General features: G+C 39.9%; 1 protein-coding gene across 2 annotated transcripts in view; it reads left to right on the plus strand.

Moving 5' to 3' along the window:
- Positions 1–20,584, plus strand: part of RAP2A (RAP2A, member of RAS oncogene family) — a 37,247-nt gene extending 16,663 nt beyond the window's left edge. The window contains exon 2 of one of the 2 annotated variants that reach the window (XM_006037291.3): positions 17,512–20,584. In XM_006037291.3, coding sequence (XP_006037353.1) covers positions 17,512–17,749 — 238 coding nt within the window. In that variant the 3' untranslated portion in view covers positions 17,750–20,584. The remainder of the gene's footprint in view (positions 1–17,511) is intronic. The other variant, XM_025193731.1, reaches the window with a different exon arrangement.
- The last annotated feature ends 713 nt before the right edge of the window (positions 20,585–21,297 follow it).

Raw genomic sequence — 21,297 nt, forward strand, 5'->3', positions numbered from 1 at the left:
CATCAGAGATACCCCACCCCTTTTACTTTGGCAGTTGTTCTGACATTTTCCAAGGGTCCCGGTATCACTGAGTTTCTCAGCAAAAGCTTTTTGTGTACAGTTCTGTTCTAGTCCCTTCCTTCCTTTGCTATTCAGTCTCAGGAGTAACTCTTCTTGCAAGACCTTTTTTGAAAAACAGGAGGTAACTTCTGAATCTGTGGAGGGGGGGGCTTTTAGAGCTTAGGGGTAAGTGGTTTTACTTCTGTAACAGGAAGAAGAAGAAAAAAGGGTTGGTGGTCTGTCATGGGCTTCACACACCTCACTGAGTTCATCTTTTGTGAATTTAGGATTGTATCTAGCTTACATAGCATACCATTTTTACAATCATGCAGTACCTCAGGCAGGGATGGGGCAGCAAGATCCTTTCCATTCTCACTGATTGTAGGACCAGATCGACCAAGGACTTTGGTATGGTGACACTGAATGTCACTACTCTTAGTTTTTAACAGCCATGGTCCTGAGTTCAGCACCTGAAAACAGCATGCACTACAGCCAACCTGCTGGACACACAGTTGTAGAAGTGCTCCCTTCCGTGTCCAGCAGGCTGGCTGTGGTGCATGCCATTTTCAGGTGCCTAACTCAGGTTTGTAGGAACCTTGTTAGCAATTGTTTAAAAAAGGTTATTTATCTGATTGTAGAAGGTGGTTCCTTTCAGGCAAGGGAACTGAGGGATGGTTGGACCAACTTACCTTTATGTCTTTGGGTTTGGGAGAGGGGCAAGGCCATCTAAGAAGCAAGCACAAACCTCATGGATGCTGCTGGCCAAAAAGATCTGATCTTGCATGACTTGGGCATGTACATAGCAGAAGTGTGTCCATGTAATTTTAATTGCTTTTAAGGTTACAAAGAGCTTAAATTTGGTCGGTTACATTTACAGGAAACCCTCACTATTCGCAGGTTCGGCATTTGCAGTTTCAAATATTTGCAAATGCCGAACCTGCTTCTTAAATACACTTAAAGGAGCTCCTTGGGAGCTCTGCTCTTATTTGTGGATTTCGCCATTTGCAGGGGATATGAGAACATATCCCCTGCATATGGTGAGGGTTGCCTGTATATGCAAGGTGTGAATGCAGCTACATAAACTGCCACACTAAGACTCTGAAGCCTTCCATCTGAAGGAAGAAAGTGGTATAGTCGCATTGAAATCTGTAGAACAGGGCAGTACTGACAAGTGTTAACTGCCTTGTCCATCTTGAAATACTGTCAAGCACTGAAGTCCAGTGGGTGTGCTTTAAATCTCAGTGCTAGCTGTTTCACAATTATAATTTTTAATTTAAACATTAAGCTAAATCACATACTTGCTTTTCTTTTGCCAGAAGTGGTAGGGCAGGTATTTTGTCAATTCTCATAATCGCTTCTTTTTCTTATCACTTTCGCAACTTGTTTGGTATTAAGTGTCAGCCTCCAGTTTTGTTGCAACTTGTACAATGCAGTTACACATTTTCAACAGAAAATTAAGGTTCACAAAGGATTGTGGGAAATATAATTGAATTTAAAGGTAAAACCACCAGTTGATCTGGAGCAGAGAGGTAGGAGAGCAGTGAGGGAAGGCTTGGTTTAGGCACATCACGTCACATTATTCTGTCACTCCTGGTATATGATTTAAGTCTAGGCCAAATAAAATGTAGGACCCTTGTTATAAAGTTTTAATCTTAGAACAGAATTTCTGGGTTGTAGGTTATTTTCTAGACTGTAGTATGTTAAACTGTGAATATCCCACATCCCACTTCCTAGATTCTCAGAATTTAAGACCAGATTGGATTGCTAGGTAATATGTGACCTCCTCTGTTTTACTCAGTTACCCTGGTATTGGGCCGAGTAATTTGTGTTTTGCTAACATGTATTCCAGGGAGGCATCAGTTTTGTCTGCATGGAGACACTCAGGAAAATTAAGGGGAATCAGCTAAAGGTGTTGGGACTAAAGTAAAGGGGTGTCAACTCAAGGTCAGTGCATACTCATTGGTAAACCCTCATGTGCATGCACTCATTCAGGAATAAAGTAGTATTCCACTGTAATAGCAGATGGGAGAAATTCTAATCCTAAAAGAGGACAGGAGAGAGTTGATAAGTAGAAAGTAATTTGCTTAATTTTAGATTGGTAATTGATAGTATTTTCTTCATAACTGTAATAATGTGAATTTACAATCAAAGTCTACATTCTTTCTGACAATATCAAAACACCTCCCTTTGAAAACATACAAATGTGTAAGCAAGGAGCATGGTTAGATTTTTAAAAAATTGGGAAGATTCCATTTCTCTCTACCCCTGCCTCTACCTTAGTCTGTAGAAATGTCCTTTCCACCTAGGAGAGTGTTGTAATGCTAAGAAATAATTAGTAGCCTGTTTGTTACCAATTAGTGACTTATTATATACTTGGTAGTATACATCCCGATGATATCCACAACACCATTAATACCAACCTTTTCCTTAAAATACTTTTTCCAATATCACAGCTGCTTGTAATTTTAAATGCATGTTGCTGTAGTTCATCTTTTCTGCTGCCAACTTGTGGTAGAAAGGTATTTTGATATCAGGTTAACTTTTGGTATCTCCAGATACAAACAATCCTGGCATCTCCAGTTAGTTATAATATTACTGTCACAACCCAAAGGGTGTGATTTTTGTTTTTGTGTGCTTCGGCACTGCTAAATTGTTCCCGCTAAATTATAGCTTCCTTGCATGGTGGAGTTTTCTGCTGCAAAAGAGAACCCCGGTGCAAGGGAGAATTTCCCGCCAATTTGAAGCTTTCTTTGCAGGGTGCATTTCTTTGTTGCAGCACAGAAATGCTCGTTGCAAAGAGTTCCTGCCTTTTGTATGCTAATTTGAGCCCCATTATTGGCCGGTTCTAAATTGTTCACACGTGGCGGCTAGTGATTGGCTTGCTAGCCGTATAAAAGGCTTGGGTGGTTTCCGCCCAAGTTGGAGGACTCCACGAACACCGGGAGGAGGAGACTTCACGCTGTGTGAAGATCTCTAAGCGCTGCGGATCCTTGCGGACCCAGCGCATTTCAAGCAGGCAACAGAGGTCTGATCAACCTCTAGCCTCTCCCCGTCGTCGATCGCAGCCTAGGCGTATCCCTTCCTGCACGCAAAAGAACTGGACCCACGGAGCCTAGCAAACTTCGTGTGAGTCCTTGCCAGACGACCGACTTCAGAGCTCTTCTACCTGGGTTCGAGTCCTGCAGGTTTATCTTTCCGTCGCCAAAAACCCTTGCGACGTACCCTCGTGTTTTGCATCTTCCCGTCGCCGAAAACCCCTTGCGACGTACCCTCATGCCCTGCAGGTTCGAGTTTTGTTTTGTTGTCTGTCTGTAACCGCAACTCAAGCAAGTTTTCCAGCCTACACCACTGCCATCTCGGTGTAAGTAAACAATCTTTTAAACTACCGCTAAGCGTTTGTGCCCAATTCCAGCTCGACGGCCTTCCCTCTCCGACCCAGTGTGCCCGGGCTGCTGGCCGCAGCCCACGTACAGCACGGAAAAGGGCTCGGGTCGCTCCCGGCCCGCACAATTACTAGATGCCTTAGAACTAAGGTTACCTAGGAAATATGCATTTTAAGGGAAATTTGTTATTTTTCTCACACAGCCTGTGCTTGGAATACGTACATCATTCCATGTGGCCACTTTGGTGTCTCCCAGGAACATGCTTGCTTTTACCAGCAGATTTTACCAAGGCCCTTTCTAAAGTGCATCAGCTGAAATAAATTTGTTTTCAAAAAGGTTTAGATAAGGCAATGCAAACTCCTCAGTGGACAATCTCCTTTCAGGTTAGTGGTTTATTTCAAGTTAGCTTAGACTCTTAGTTGACTTCAGCTAAACGGAAATGTGTCAACATGAGAGTTGGTAACATCTGAACACAATCAGTTTAAAATCGCACATTGAGGTGTAGGTCTGCTTTAGAAAAGTGTTGTCATTAAAAGTTGCCTTTTGCCATCAGTTTCCACGCACACTTTTGTTGTAGGTGAGGTTCTACGAACCTTCTGTTAGTTTAGTGACCCCCACCTCTTTGGAACAATACAAGCCGTCAGCAAAAGATCAGTGGGCATTTTTACGTGTGTTTTGGCATACAGCACCAGGTGCTTTAACTAGTGAGTTGCACTAATTAAAAACGCCCGTGCATCAGCATCCCTACACTGAAAAAATGGCAGTGGGGTGCTTTGAAGTAAAGCTGATTGAACATGTTTTATTTCAAAGCGCCCAATGCCACTTTTTCAGCGTGGGGATGCAGGGAGACACTGACACATATGACATAGAAGGCTGCCGGAGCGATTAATCGAGTCTGCTTTGACACACTGGATTTCCAGTGTCAGAGAAGACTCCCCACATGTCTATAGGAGCCCATAGTGAATGTACTCCAGCAGTGTTGATAGGTCTAAGCCTTGGACTCTCTAATTGATGGCATGCCTTACAATGACTGGACCCAAACTGACCTTAAATTGCTGAACTTTGAAAGTAGTTTGTCTAGCAGTGCTTTTAGGATGCTGATATAGCAGTGAATAAAGGCAGCGTCATGCTGGAATGATTTTCTTTTTTTCCCTGTGACCCCAGTACCTTTTCCTTTGGGTACCCACCTCAGGTACTTCTTCATTCTTCATACAAACCTTATGTTTGAAAAAGCATTACATAAATCATGGTGTTAATATTAAGAGGGGTTTGAGATACTAGATCTCAAATCCTGTGTAGTACATTGGGAGGCTTTGTTCTACACTTAGAAATGAAAGCCAAGCTTTCCAAATTTTACTCGTGATTTTTGGCTGTCTCAGTTTTTGAGTGCCCATCTTGACCCATTCAAGTGAACTGAGTTAGCAATGGGCATAGTAAGTCAAGTTCTTGAGAGGTCTTAAATTGGACACTGAGAAATAGAGGTACCTGTGCAATTGCTAGTTGCTTTTGAAAGTCACTTGGAGGGAGGAAGGGATCAGAAACACTGTTGCTTTCTATTCCTCTGTTCTTCTAATTGTGGTTCATGATGTTTTTACACAATAAATGGCAGTTATGACCCTGATTCCTTGAGGTGTTCTACACGAGCAGGACCCCAAAGGGTATGTCTACATCACACGACAGACAAGTGAACTTGGGTATCTCTGCACAGTATTGGATCATGTTGTGTGGACATACGCCTGCCCAGAAGCCATGGTTAAGGGTCAGCCTTAAGAAGAGACTTACAAGTGAGAGACCAAACTCATATTTTATCTTCAATTCAAAATGTTACTATTAACACCAGCCTATTCTAAGGGAAATTCAAGTTATTGTGGTCCAAAATAGTGGAGCTCTGTGAAAATAGCACATCTCTTTTCCTAGACCAGGGGTTGGCAGCCTGCTGCCTGCAAGTCAGATATGGCTACTGGAGTCATGTTATCCAGTATGCTGGGGCATGCTAGTGGGGCAGGAGCATTGGGCATGAGGCAGTTAAATGGCAGAAAGAAGCAGCGGCAACAGTGTGGCAGGGAGAATCAGTAGCTCTTGCTCCAGCTTACATGTTAGCTGGGTTGGAAGTCACTAGCTCTGGCACAGCTAAGCTCCATTAAAACAGTCTCCTGCTATATAATGTTGCCATTTCTTGTCCCGAACCATTGCTTGTCCTCTAGAAACAGTATTGTTCTTAATGTCTTGGGTCTTGTGTTGGCACAAATTGCGCTGGTTTAACAAAGTTGTTCTTTGCAGCAGCTTTCATCAGATGCCTGTATCGGATATCTGCACCTTTTAAAAATCAGCTGACACCTGACGTATGCAGAATTACTTGAAACTGACTTAATTGATTTTTTTAAGTTCAGAGTCCCCATGGTAACATTAGTACTAGCTTATGTTAAAATTGGTTTTTAAAATTAAGTGCTTTAAATCAGTGCAGTTACTATCTTGCTAAGGTCTTATTTAGGTTAGTTGCTCTTATGGGAGGAAGTCCAAGTGATAGCACTGTTGGCTAACATGTTTTTTAGATGTATAATTGTGTACCTGAAAGACCACGCTTGCAGAACTGGTACCACGGTGCCATTGTGTGTTTTAGTAAAAGAGCAATCATGGAACCAAATGGAGTTTCTGACCAGTATAAGTTTCTGATTCTCTTAAGATGTGCTAAAAATTGCCATCTCTCAAATAGAGGTTTGTACAATGGTGGTCTCAGCTTTAGCTAGGATTTCTCAGAATAAATGTATTCTATAGGTATGACATCCAGAAGGTTGGAACTTAATTGTACTGCCACAAGGGGAAGAAATCCCAACAGTATCCTTCAGCAAAGTGGGGTTTTTTGTTTTGTTTTGTTTTTTGTTAGGTTTTTTGGTAAGTGAGGTAAGAGATTGTTATTAACTTCAAGGATGGTAAACTGTGTTGTTCTGTGGTTACTATAGTAACAAAGACGACTTGAAACTATGCAGTATAAGGTATCTACCTTAAATTCTGCATGGTATGTGGTATGAGAGCAGAAATTTTGGCTAAGTTGCATCTTTTGCCCCCTTTTATTTTTTCAGCGGTTAGGTAGTCTGAAACTAGTCTTATTGCAAAGGATCTCTCGTTGAAAATATGCCTCCTGAAATGTTTTTCTCTACAACGTAATATTCCGCTTCACGATGTAGTGAATGGCTACCAGTTTAGAAGAAAATGGAATTTGGTGGCTCAGGTTTGCATGTATTTTCAAGGAAATGGACCTGAATGTTTTTAGAATCAAAGAGTGACTGCCCAGAATAAAGAAGCAGCCACTTCCTTGTTGAAAAGAACTTGGATTCTCCTATATTCCATATAGTTGTAACTGAATGGCATGACACTTTAGTTCCCAAGTTAGAATTCTTTAGAAAGCAGGTGATGCTTCAAAGAAGGTTTTGAATTAATAGTTGGGGCTCTTAAAGATTGTAAAAGTGTAGTGTTAATGAGCTAGAGAAAATCCCATTAGAACAGTTTAAATGAGTTTTGTAGTGGGAGTGATTTTATCTTTATTTAGAACTTCGTTAAAGGGGTATGAGAATGCCTTCACTTTGAAGTGCAAAACATTGTCTTCCAATACATTCTGCTGGCCTTTAATGTAATTGCTTTTAAAACAAGCTTATATTTGAATATAGTGTTCAACTAACACATTATTTTGCATATTAACCAATATCTTTCCTTTACCTTGGTTTATTCAAACTATAAAAGGCATAAATTGCCAATAACTTAAGCTCCAGTTATTTCTGCTAAATCTGATCAATACACTAGCTTTGTAAAATGGAAAAAATATTCTCTCTCATAAGGTTTTATGATGATCATTTGTTGTATAAGAATGGTTGCATTCTGTTAAACTAATGCTATAAAATAAGAGCTAATCACAGAAATACAGCTCTGACAAAGGCATTTAAAATCTGTATTTCACAGTATTATTTGTACCCTTGGAAATGTGTTATAATATCAAGCCTATCAGCCCTGTTAAAGATATTTCTCTGCCCGGGCTGCAGGCATGATGTTATCTCATATTCAGCATGGAATAGGACAAACCCATTTGCTCATTTTGCCCCATATTATGCCTGAGTCTTACTACATTCTTCATGTTATATTCTAAAATGTGTTTAAAAGGGACGCGCTTCTGAATAGACTTCATGTTACATGAAGCAGCTCTATTGAGGAATACCATATATTGCAGTAGGGAACATGATATAACAGATAACCATTAATAGCACCATGTCTATGCTCTTGTGTTGTGTTGGTGCTAAGGGGCTAGTGCAGTGTTGTCTGAATACACCGCAGAAAAAATATTCCTAGGACAATGTTATTGCTTGGCATGTTTTGTCCTTTGCCGGAAAAGTGTTGACTTCATTAATACCATATTTTTCTCACATACCACGCACCCCTGAGTATTACATGTGCCTTGTTTTTGGAGAGTAAAACAAAGAAAAAATACCAGTAAATATTTTTGCAAGGAAATATAGGTAGCTGCAATATCAGGGAATAAAAACCTGTGGCTGCTTTGTTAACCCCTTAGCTGCAGGATGTGGCAAACTCCTCTGGCTGCCCACCCAGCTTGAAGAGGGGTCATATAGTTCAGCTCTGGCATGATTGAGCCCTCTGTTCCCTGTTTCCTCATATAAGAGTAGTGTGTAGATAAATGCATGGCAGGGCTCTACTGTTTAAGTTTTATTCAGTGCTGCATTACAACGCTTTTAAAAATATTAAACTAGCATGATTCACAGATCTGTTTGCCTGATGTTTTAAATATTTCTCCAAAGTAACATGAGTCTTTTACACATTTGTTCTTTTTAAAAATGGAGTTCCAGGGTTAAATGCCCAGACCATACAAAGTTGGGGCAGTCAGGTTGTGTAATGACTTGTTACTGTGCTTGAGGGAAGTGGCTTTGCAAGTACTGGGGACTCATTCAGTTGTCTCTCAAGCCTAGGTAGAGAGACTGCAATAGCAACCATGACTCCGTTGTGCTCCGTCTTGGTAGTGGATGCTCCTGCACTGGCAAACACTAATTTAGTGGTTTCCCTTATCTTGAGCCTCCTTCCTTTTATGCTGGCAAATTTGATGCTGGCATGGAGCGCAGATTTTGGCACAGTTCTCTTGTGTGCTGCACTACTGTATAGGAGACCTTGTAGAAGAAACCTGAAGAGAAACAGCCTTGTCTACCTACTGCTGAAGTGGTTCTGATTTAGAACTTGATTTTCCCCCTCTAACTTGAGCCCAGTTTAAGGCGCATTCTGTGAGCTACCTAGATTACCCCAATCTTTGCAGTACTGGAGTGCTTCTCAGTCTTTAGGGTAGTAATCTTCATAACACTTTCTTGAGGTAAGAGAGCACTAAAATTTGTTTTGCAGACAAGGATCTGAGGCATAGCAGGCAGGTAAGTGCTTTGGCTACAGTCATGCAGGAAATCCGGTTCAGGTCCTGGTCAGGTATCCTTTTCACTTCATCCCCTCCCTTTGCTGTGAACTCTTTGTTGCAAGAGGGCATGGACTTCTTCAGTATAGCTATACAGCTTCGCTACAATTTGAAAAATTGACTGAATTTCTTTTTAAATGTCTTTAAAATTCAAGTCACATCGTCACCATCTTTTAGGCACCATTTAGCTTTTGTATTTGCAGTTATTAAATTGCAGTAAATATTAATATAGTAAAATGACGCCGATATTGCTCAGATAAGTTTTGCATTTATTTTCTGATCTTCAAAAACTTTTTAAATGTGATTCTATAGCACCAATCAGGAATTTCATAGCAACATAGACACACTGTGCCAACAGCTTCTGTTTGTACTCTTCTTGGTAAATGTAATGGTCTAACATGTTTCTTGTAAACCACGTGCAGAATGCTCAATATAGTGTGTGGCAAAATTGAAGTTACTCTGAACAGTTTAACTTTTGCATTTCTTTATTTAGATCTGCAGCTACAGTTCTACTTTGAGAGTGTCAACGGGAACCTATAGTGAAGGAGAGCCAAGTCAAAGATGTATGTCAAACTGAAAGAAGAATTTGGGGTGAAGCCTGTAGTTACGGTCTCCTGAGAGACTACTAGTGGTTAGGTACAGCTTACTCGAGCTATGCCCTGTTGAGCTTACATCAGTGGCTGACATTTTAATGGTTTCATGATAAGAGGAGCTGTGGCAGGGGGGGGTGTGTGTGTGTGTGTGTGTGTGTGTGTGTGTGTGTGTGTGTGTGTGTGTGTGAAAACAGGGAGTATCTCAAGATGGAGTGCCAGTCCCATGAAGGGATCTGAATATTCAAATGAGAATCTTGATTTGGGTTCTTTATTCACTAGACAGAGTGTAGCAATCAAAATAATGTGCCAACGTGGTCCCAGTGATCCTTTTTATGCCCTGTGGTATGTTCGTTTTGCTTTGTTTTGTTTTATCAGGTTGGATATATACTTAGAAATACATATATACATACTTCTACATACTTAAAAATACAAGTTGTAACAATCAAATCCCTTGGTCATGAAAGTAAATTACTTAAATAGATTGCAGGGGACCTGGCCTGCATCAGGGGAAATTGTGACCTTTTCATAATGGGACGGGGACAGTCATTGGTATCATGGCAGGACCAAGAGAATGAACATGGAAGTATTATCCTGATCTGTGAATAGGAGGAGAGATCATCCCCTAGATCTGAACTCTGCATTGCCTCTTCCTTGAAGCTAGACTTAGTGGGAGTTGGACCAGTGGTATCTTGTCACCTGGCACTGAACATAGATTAACATGTTTGCTACACACTAAGAAAAAGTCTGTTAAGATCAGTGATGGCTTAATGATGGCTTCTTTAGTACTGACTGGAGTAGTGATTGTTTTAAGTCACATGGTCGTGTTCTCTTGAAGTAATGGTATGGGTTTATAGAAATGTCTTGAGCCTCTCATAACTCCCACAGACATCATCCATCTTTTCTGTTTGACTTTCTAGTAGTTATTTGAGTTCAAAGGTTCTTATAGCAGTAGTAAAACACTGCAGTGTCCCCCAACAAAACGCTCTGTGCCTTGGTCTTTTGATTGGAAAATCCCTCTAGTGCTGGTTTTGCTTAACGAATACAGTGCCAAGACATAGGCACAAAACTGCCTTTACCCCTGGCATTGCTTATTATGTTTTCCAGAGAAGGCAGTCTAACTGGAAAAAAAGAATACAGTGACTATGCTAATGAAACCAAGATTTTTAAAACTGAATTTGTCCTATAGTAATTTTGTGTTGTCCCAAGTTAAAATAAGCAAGTCTGTAAATCTTAGAGTTTCTAGAAGCTTTTTTCACAAAGGTGTGGGAAAGTGGTTATTTAATATTTGTATAGTGCATTCTTTAGATATTTTGTTTAACAAATGTTAAACATTTAATTTGTCATGGCATGAGACTGATAAGTATAATTATCCTCACTTTTCACAGGGGTAAACTGAGACCTATAGAGGCTGGTACTTCCTAAGGCCATATAAGAATTCTGTGTCAGCCTGGGTTAAAATATGAAGTATGTTCTTGTTCTTGCTTAGTTCGTATTTTCTTCTCTAGGGTAGGGAGCCATGGGTTAGGACTCCTGAATTTTCTTCACAATTCTGCTGTGGGTTTTTGGGTAAGCTGCTTAACTGCTCCATGCTGGGATTTTTTTTTTTTTCACCCTTCTCATTTATAAAATGGTTGTTAGGCTTCCCTTACATGGGTGTTGTTACTTAACTAATTGCTGTTTCATTCTTACACAATGTAACAGCTTGCTAGACTGAATATTAAATTCAATTAATTGGTAAACTGGAATGACTTGCTAGCATCATAATGTGTTTTACACCAGTTCTTTATGCATTTACCTAAGTACCTGAAATTATTTCCATGTTTAGGCAAGTAAAATATGTAAAGACTCTGCAGGAACACGGTTATTTTTTAAATTATGTTAAGTCTTAAAAATGTAAGGCCAGACCTTTAGTTGGTGTAAATCTGCAGAGGTCCTTGGAGGTTAGTTGACTTATGTTAATTTACACCTACTGAGGATCTAATGTTAAAATCTGTGAACCTAACAAAATATGAGAAAATTGAAATTGGAGAAAATGCTTTACAGCTCCCAAACGATATAGCAGTAAGGGTGCATTCTGCTAACACTTGGCATTTGTACAGGGGTCAATCAGAAAGTAATGCCTCTTCTTTGAGGATGATGTTACAGCTGTGTTTTTTGCCAATTCCCAGTTTTGAACACAGTTTATCAGTGGTAGTGCAGTAATCGCTCAAAATATGCCCATCCACCTGCCTGGCGTTGTCAAGTGTCACTGCTGTGGAAGGGTAGTTGCTGTGTAGCTTGTTGTGAAAATTATCTTCTCCCTTCTCCTTTTCACTTGGTTAACCCAGCAGTGACATCAACAGCAGAGTGACTGTACGCTTTCCTCAGACATTCACAAATGTCAGTTGGCCCTTGGCCCTCTGGAATAAAGAACTAGATAAACACTCTGCGTAGTACACCCCTCAAGCTCAGCAACCATTTTGCACAACTGCTGCTGTGCTGCCATCTGTTGCATCTCAGTGTAACTTCACGGGCATGGGTGGGAGGTTCAGGTGCTTGGAAAAAAATTTCTTGCCAGTAGCTGGTGACTTATTTAGGAGATAAAAAATGTGGAGGTGTTACCTTCTGACTGACCCTTATACCTTGTATTTAAGAATGCTCAAACTCAAAACAAACATCAAACGTAGTCGTTTCTCTCTTGTTGTGGTGCTTCCTGCCACTCCTGTGTGTGATGGACTCTGATAGAATTAGAAACAATGCGGTGAGATTGGTAGGCTAGGAATGCACCATGCTCACTATTGCAGATTTTACATTCTCTATTTTTCATAGGATACTAGAAGTGGATATAAAGGACACCTTGCTGTTTTGAATCACAAAATGTCACCATTCATGTTCGCCTCAGTCAATACAATGTTGTAGGTTACAGTACTAAATTGGCTCCTTAGTACAATTTAGTTAGTTCAACTTAGTTCAGTTTGATACTTTATCTCATTTAAAGTTGATAATTATCTAACATGTTAAAAGATGGGCAGTCAAATTTGCCTCTTCCTCTACAAACTCATCTAATCTAACTTGCTTGCTTATCCTGTGGCAGGATTCTTTCTGCTATGGTTTCACAAGTCTAAAATGGAAAATTAATTTCTTTCCCCAACCAAGGTCTATCTGCAGACCTTCTGTGTGTTATTGTTACCTGTGCTAATACCACTAGGACTTAACAACTGTCCTCTTTGCTACCTTTCGCTTCCAGTACAGGAAACACAGATAATAAAAGGAAAAAAAAAAACCTTAGAGTCCAAAAAGTTTTAGAATGGAAGGCTTCCTTTAAAAGTATTATAAACACTACCTCTTTTGAAGTCTAGGCTTAGTGGTTATTGTAAATTATTCATTGGACCTAGGATTTGGTATTTAACAAAATGAAAAACCTCTTTTTGCTCCTAACCTCTTATGTTGATATGATTTAGTGTGTCAAAGATGGTATGGCAAGCTTCTTTGGGTAGATGTGGTATCTTTTATTAGACCAACTGAGTAGTTGGAAAAAATGGTATGAGTCTCTTAAGGCCTATTTCTGAGAGAAACTAAATTCTGCTGAAAGCTTAAGGATGGAACTAAATTCCTAGCTTTTTATACAGAAAACTTCTACATTGCTGCTGGACATGTTTGTTTTGTTTTGAAATATAGGCAAAGATGAATTCTAGAGAATCTGAAAGATTTGATGGCAGCAACAGAACATGAAATTAGGAAACAAAAACACTTTGATCGGGTTAACTTCATTTACTGCACTGGTTCAGCTTTATAATAGCATTTTTGTGATTGATTGGTATGAGGTATTCTCTGTCACAGTTTGAAAAATCAAATCTGTTTCCTATCAGCCTGCTGTACATTACTTTCTGCTGTGTCGAAGTTTCATTTTGTGTTATTTTTCAACAATCCAATTACACCTATGACCCAGAATCTGAAAAGTAGCTAAATAAAAAATATTCAGACATGGCTTCAGCCACTGTGGTGCATTTCTGTCTTTTAGTGTACCTTTAGATTCAAGGATGAAGAACTCATAAGCCAACATCTCTGGTGATCATAAATTTATACAGCACCTTTCATTTGGAAGGAACTTGTTTTTAAACCGTATCTATGGACCACTCTCCACAACTAAACTGTGGTTACATGAGGTAACATAACTGTTAAACAGTATATAATCATGTAGCCCAGCAGTTAAGACTAGGAAAAAAACAATGCATTTTTAGTTTAAAACTGCAGCAAATTTATGTAGGTAGAACATAACCGCCCAAGTTAGAATTCAGTGTAAATTCCAATGTCTTCCTGATGTCAGTTTCTCTGGTAGAGAAGAACATCTATGGAATAGATTTGAATTTTGCTGTCTTAAGTGCGAGAGGGAATATAACTACCCGGTAGTGAAGTTCTGCATATGGTGAAATTGGATTCTGTGTTAAAGTTGTTATGGCTGCATACAACATCTGTAAGAGCTGTGAGTGCTCAGTACCCCTCTAGGGCAGGGTCTAGGGGCAGGCTGTAATGTTTCTTTTCTCCAAAGATTTCACTTTCCACACAACTGCTCTTGCAAAACTCTTGATCCCATGTATACATCTAGTAAAACAAGTCTCTTTGATGCTGTGACTCAATATACCGCTTTCAGGCTATGCTCTAAACTTTGCCCTAGAAAATGCATTTAAGTGCATTGTTGTTATGGAGGCATCTGGCAGCAACACTATATTCCTGTTGCCCTAACATTTTTCAGAAATAAAGAGTCTTGCCACTTCTTTTTAAAGTTTTAATACTTTTTAGCTTCAAACCTTCAAAATTTGAGAGGGACAAACACTTGGGGTCAGAAGGATGCCTTTCTCCCATCAAATTTTGTTTACCATTTTATGATTCATGTGCTGTCTCTGGCTTGGGTTGCTCTGCCCATGTCCCACCATTTGACTGTTCTGACCTTGTTCTCCAGACCAGAGAGAGCTTGTTCTCTAGTGCATTGTGCTGTACTAGAGATCCCTGGGAGTATACAAACCTTGCCTGGGACTAGGGATGGTATTGAACTAGACCCTGTGCGGGCCGGGAGCGCCCCGAGCCCTTTTCCGCGCTGCACGCGGGCTGTGGCCAGCAGCCCGGGCACGCGGGGGCGGAGAGGGAAGGCCTTCGCTCTGGAATTAGGCACGGACGCGTATCGGTAGTTTAAAAGATTGTTTACTTACACCGAGATGGCAATGGTGTAGGCTGGAAAGCTTGCTTAAGTTGCGGTTACAGAGAGAAAAGAAAACAAAACTCGAACCTGCAGGGCACGAGGGTACGTCGCAAAGGGTTCCGGCGACGGGAAAATAAACCTGCAGGACTCGAACCCGGGTAGAAGAGCTCTGAGGCCGATCGTAAGGGCTCACACGAAGTTTGTCAGGCTCCGTGGGTTCTTCCGTTCACTCATCCACACGAAGTTTGCTAGGCTCCGTGGGTCCGGTTCGTAGCGCGCGGGAGGGGTACGTCTAGGAATTCTATCAGCGACGGGGAGAGGCTAGAGATTGATCAGATCTCCGTAGCCTGCTTCAAATGCACTGGGTCCGTGAGGATCCGCAGCGCTTAGAGATCTTCACACAGCGTGAAGTCTCCTCCTCCCTTGTTCGTGGAGTCCTCCAACTTGGGCAGAAACCACTCAAGCCTTTTATACGGCTAGCAAGGAAATTCTCCCTTGCACCGGGGTTCTCCTCTGCAGCAGAAAACTCCACTGTGCAAGGAAGCTGCAATTTAGCGGGGACAATTTAGCAGTGCCGAAGCGCACACAAATAAAAATCACACCTTTTGGGTTGTGACAGACCCCTCCTCTTCCCTTCCCCCCCCCACAACTCAGTATATTGGAGCTTATCTATCTGTCAAGGATACCACATGCAGTAGAAGACCATTACTCCCTTGGTGAGTGTAATGAGAATCAGACTGGGTTCTTCCCAGTTATTCCCTGGCTCATCATATACCAGCACATGTACATGTCTCTGGGTTGCAGAGAGAGAGATTATGGGCTCCCCTGACTTCCCCACACCCAGCATGTGGAAACAGTTGTTATGCATATTAGAATTTATCCTTGCATGTCTTTAATTTCCTAATTTTAAAAAATGCAACAAAATTGGATGCGCTACACTGAAAAGGTGAGCCTTCTAAAGATAAGTAATACAAGAATTTAACACTGGCAAATTTATTTCTGCCCTTGGTACAGTTCTGTCTTTCATAACATGATCATGGCCTATTTCCACAAGACCCCTGTCTCATTCAGCTTAGAAGGTAGACTTTGCTTAGGGAATGAATCATAGTCCTCTAGTGACTGAGGTTATTTTCTATAAGGCTCCTGCCTCATTTGTTCTCAGAGGAAAGGAATGTAGTGAATATAACCCCATTGTGCAAAATCTGCACACCCACATAGTAAAAAAAAAAAAAAAAAAAGGTTCCAATCTGACAGGCAGAGGGGAGGGACTCTCCATTTATAGGTGAGGCGCTCAGGCTCAGAGAAGTTGTGACTCACCTGTGGTTACACAAGGAGTCTGGCAGAGCCATGAATTGAACCCTATTTTGAGTCTTAGTGTAGGGTCTTACTTTTAAAGACTCCCTTCAGATTTAAATTAAAAGAGAAACTTCTTTGTGCTGAATTCCCACTCTCAGCCCTTATTACTTTTGTAGGAATATCCATGTAAGAATGATATCTGGAATAAGCCCAGTACATTGTTCCCTAGCATGGTTAATTTGCAGGTTTACAGCTTGAATGACCATTTGCTTCATGCAGTAGCACTGTATGTATTCTGACCTTGTCAGGTTAAAAAACCATTAGTAACAGACAGGGTTTTAAAAAACTTAACAAAAAAACTCCCTGCTGGTTTTAATTATTCTTTACATAGAGATTAAGTAGCAAATTAAGTTTCATAATTTATGATCTGCTCTCAAACCGAACAGCAACAGTGATACTACCTGCTATCTAACTACTTTTCTTTTAGCTTGCTGCATGCGGGTATACTGAGATTCTAACTGCTAGGCTGTAAGTCCAGAAAGAGAATGTCTAAACTTATTTTGAGTTTTGTATTTTTTTGGTGGGGGGCAGAGGTTAATTCATATTCATGTACTCTTTAAACTGGCATCTCTTTTAATACCTGTTGTTAAAAAATAGAGTCCAGCTTTCCAAAACTTTTATTTGTAATTTAAAGGTACTGTCACATTTTATGATTGTGCACAGGGAAGTATAGCTCAGTCAACTCCTGTGCAGTGCCACACCGTTTCATAGGTCTTCTCACTTTGTGTCAGAGATACCATGGATGTTCATGCATGCCTGTAAAAGGGAAAATTGCTCCTCCCCACAAAATACATTAGGTTTTGAGGAAGAAAGAAAGAAAGAATATAAACAAGGTTAATACTGAAGGTGTGGTTTGACCTTCACCCTTTCTCAGTCCTAATTCTGCTACTGAAGTAGAACACAATATTATCATAGCTCTAGCTCCTCTGGTGTGGAAGTGTTCTAGACAGACATCCTGGAAGGGGAAGAATTGTTCATTACAGATTTAAGAGAACTCTGAAGGGAAAGGTGTGTGTGACAAACTAGACTGAGAAATAGGTGTGTGACAGAAGGCAGGGCAGCATGCCACCTTTATAGACTTACTTTGTCAGAAAGACGAGCTTTCATAGACCACATCCTGCTTCATCAGATGCTACGAATGAAATGCTATAGATTAGTGGTTCCCAATCTGTGCTATGCATACCACCAGTGGTACGCAGACAACCTGTCAGTGGTACGTGTTAACAGATTTATTATAACTACTTTATATGACAAAAATTTGCTGGTGGTACTTGAGGTTGAACTGAAAAAATTGCTGGTGGTACTTTAAGCTTGTTTTTCTAATGTAAAATTGGTAGTGTTGAATACATATCTTGGAGTTTTCTTTTGGTCTGCATTGCTTGTATGTGGATAGAGATAGAGAATACGTACTTGTGTGTATGTATGTATGTATACATATGTGCTTGTGTGTGTACATAAGTTCTTAATCTTGAGGAATCTTAAATTTGTTTTGCTTTGTTTTGATCACAGGTACGAGAAGGTGCCAGTAATTTTGGTTGGCAATAAGGTGGACCTGGAAAGTGAAAGAGAAGTATCATCGAATGAAGGAAGAGCCCTAGCAGAAGAATGGGGCTGTCCTTTTATGGAGACCTCCGCTAAAAGTAAAACAATGGTGGATGAGCTATTTGCAGAAATTGTTAGACAAATGAACTATGCAGCTCAGCCAGACAAAGATGATCCATGCTGTTCTGCATGCAATATACAATAGCATTAAAAATAACCTAATTTGGACCTAATTTGCAGAATTTTTGTAAGTTGGTTAAAAAAAACTGCTTGTTTCACTTCCTGCTTTGGGGGTCACATGGAAAACGTCTTAAGTGAAGTAGCAACATTAACTTGGAGCTGAGCATTGGAAGTCAATCACTGTCTCCGAACATAATTGGGTTAAATAACTACAGCTTATCTCACCCACCCCATCCCTCCCTCTGTGCACCTGCAACTTTATGGCATCACCAACTGATCCTACAGCGTGATCTCAGCTGAGCTATGTAGATGATTGGCATCATGTCAGGCAGCAGCAGCTATTGTATAAATTAAAACAAACAACTAAATGTGGTGAAACGAAAGCACTAGAGAAGACCTGCAAAGACTGCTTGCAGTTAGCATGTTCTATGCTGATATACAAAAAAAAAAAAAAGGAAAACAAAGTATTTCAGTGTCTACATGCTGAATTTCAGGACTTGTGCTATGGTCAAGTTTACTCAGTCCAGTATGCTAATTTCATCTGAACTTCTGACAGTGTTAGAGGGGGAGGCTATCTGAGATCTGTGTTTCAAATTGACGCTATTATTCCACGCTTTATCTTCACCTTGACAAATAGAAAACATTGCATCACAAAGCGAAAGCAGAGGTGATGATCTGAAAAACCAATGGCTAGTGAAGAAACATAGTGTGGCATCAAAATATTTTAATTTTTTTGCTTTGCTGCTCAAAAATGAAGGATCACTTCAGGTTGGTCAGAAAAAAAGCCAAACAAACCACCCTCTGTTTACAAAGCAGGAGACATCTTTATCACTTTACTGGACCAGGAGGAAGCAACTGTGATTGAGAAAAAATATCGCTTAGCCTTACTAACAAGGAACACTTTAATGGATTAACTAGTACCATCTTGTAAGGAAAATGAAGCCATGTTGCATCCAGATGTTCCCTTCAGCAGAAACCTCAAGAGACAGTATGAACATCCTGCATTTTAAGTTTGCTAAATATGACAATTTTTCTTGCCTTGAAGAGCTATGTTCTTTGGTGTGATCCCTAACTAACCTTTGGAAATCAAGTTTGCTATTTCATAGCTATAAGGCTGGCAATTGTTAATTGAATAACCATGTGGAATCACTTTGGTTCAGAGGTGGAATAGGGATTATGGTTGTAATACTGTAGATGAGGGAAGACATGGCTCTCTAACTGCCTGATACACTACTCAGAAGTTGCTCTGATTGTTTGAGTGTTAGATAGTGGGAGCAAACATTTTGTTTTTGAAGGGTGCTCGAGCTCTGACTTGCTAGTTTTCATAGCAGTGAAGTATTTATCATTTGCATGACTAATGGCACAGAAATATCTATTCTGAAGTCTTACAATCAAGTATAGAAAAGTTTTTTCAATTGCAGTGTTTAGGTTTTAAATGCTGGAGAGATTGGTCTTGAGCTGGACTTTAACAGATAAAATTGGCCATCAAAATACAATATCACTGAGCCTGTGGTCCAACTACCACTATGCTTCTTATTTGTTTCTCAATCGTGTGCAGTAACAGTGTAGTTTCTTGTGTGTAAATGAGAGGACAAGGGTGTGTGTGTGCATGTGTGTGGCCCTCAGCAATGCTGTAATTACAGTTGGGGTTTTGCAAGAGTTTCCTCCAGCAGCAGAACCACTGTAAAAAGCATTCTAATCTTCTAAAAATGAAGTTCAAGTATGAAACTGCTTTGCATTTTTGATGTAGTTCAGTGGAAAGCAAGCTGAAGAAAATCTTAAAGACAGAAAAGAACTGGTCATCACTGCCCTTCTGCTTCAAGTAAGCAAGAGCATTAAATGCGAGGCCCTCCTATTAAAATTTTTCTAAAATGTGGAAACAGTTTCAACATTTCTGAGTAATTGCTACTGCCTTTGCACCTTGTTCACCTACTGTCAGCCACTTGTGTTTGTAAGCAAGATTTGAGACATTGAATTAGGGGTATTTTTATTTCCCAAAATAATGATATGGACGGGTGAGTTGAGCAATACATTTATGAGTAAAATAGCTTGTGAATTTGTGGCCCACCACATTTGTACTGGGAAATATTGTCTAATTTGATACTGGCATACCATTTTGGAATGCATGTTAAGCAATGTTCTCTACAAAAAATGCTAAAATATGGCCTCTCAAATTGTTTTTCAACCAATATAATGGCTTCAATAACAAATACAAAGGGTCTAACAAGAATCTTATAACTCCTCCTTATAAAAAAAAGTGACGTTAAATTGCACAGTAAAATGGCAAATAGAAAAGTTTGTTAAAAATACTTCCTAGACATATTTTTCATTATGAATTTCCAATTTAATGACTAAGCAACATGTATGATCTCACAAATTGTTGGGGGGAGAAGTAAACATGGTTCTTTCTGGTGTAATTCTGAGGAAGTAGTTATGCACTATTTTGTATTTCTGCCAATGTGAATATAGTGGAGCTTGAGTCCATGACAGTTGCATTTGACTTCTCAAGCAAATGGGTAACAGGAGAGGAGTGAAGTAAGCCACATGAAAGGTTGGTGGCTATCCTAAGAGTCATTGGTCTCAGGTCACTGCTTAATTTGTACCCTGATCAGACTACCAGTTACAGTACGTGAAAGTTTTCATGACATGCCTTAAAATATTATGGTTTGATCCAAAGACCCACGTTTTGTTTAGCTGTTCTTGTAGAGTTTTGTACTTTTCTACAAAGGCAGCAATCTTTAATTTTTATTAATTTTTCTCAGTGTTGCAACATTTATTCCTTTAAGCTGTGATAGTGGTAGAGATGGAATCTTCCCCCCCACACCCTTTAAAAAAAAAAAAAAAAAAAAAAAACCACCTAGGTCAACTGAGCAAACCAGCATCAGATCAAGAGTATTACAAATGGAATTTTTCTTTCTTAGAGTATTGTAAGCAATTTTCGGTGACTTTTTCTGTTCTGGTTTGGCCAAGAAGCTAGCCTTTCTTGAACCCAAGAGTGCTACAGTTGCCATTATTTTCTTGTGGGAAAACTACTGGGATTTGCTTTCCTGTATAAAGAATGTTGCCTAAAGATGTCAGCCACTTGGTTGGGGGGTTTTGTGCATGTTTTTTTTTTTGTTTGTTTGTTTGTTTGTTTTTACCAGTGTGCAGTCAGAGCACTGGTTAGGCTTTAATTGTGAAACTCCACAACAAAACAAATGTTTGACAACTGCAGGAGGCTTTTATCTGCATTGTTGTGCATCTGTTAATTCTTGATCAGGGTTTGAAGTGTGACCGAAGAGGGTTTTGGAACCAGGCTTAACATTTGTTGATTTGGGGTTTCCCAGAGGTGAATAAATATATTTCACATTTAATTGTTGAACTCTAATACAACTGACCACTTAAAAATGGAGCAACAGTTTGTTTTGTAACCATGTCAGTTGTTTAAACCTTGATGTTTCAAATAAAACAAGAATTGTACATAGAACTCAATGCAAACTCAGCAGTTGTATTTGGAGTTAAATTATTTTAACAAATAAATTTATTTAATGAAACCTCCTTTGCCTTTCCTTTGTATTATCCATTTTGCTTTTA

The sequence above is a fragment of the Alligator sinensis genome, unplaced genomic scaffold (genome assembly GCF_000455745.1).
Source record: "Alligator sinensis unplaced genomic scaffold, ASM45574v1 scaffold1405_1, whole genome shotgun sequence".
Taxonomy (NCBI): Eukaryota; Metazoa; Chordata; order Crocodylia; family Alligatoridae; genus Alligator; species Alligator sinensis.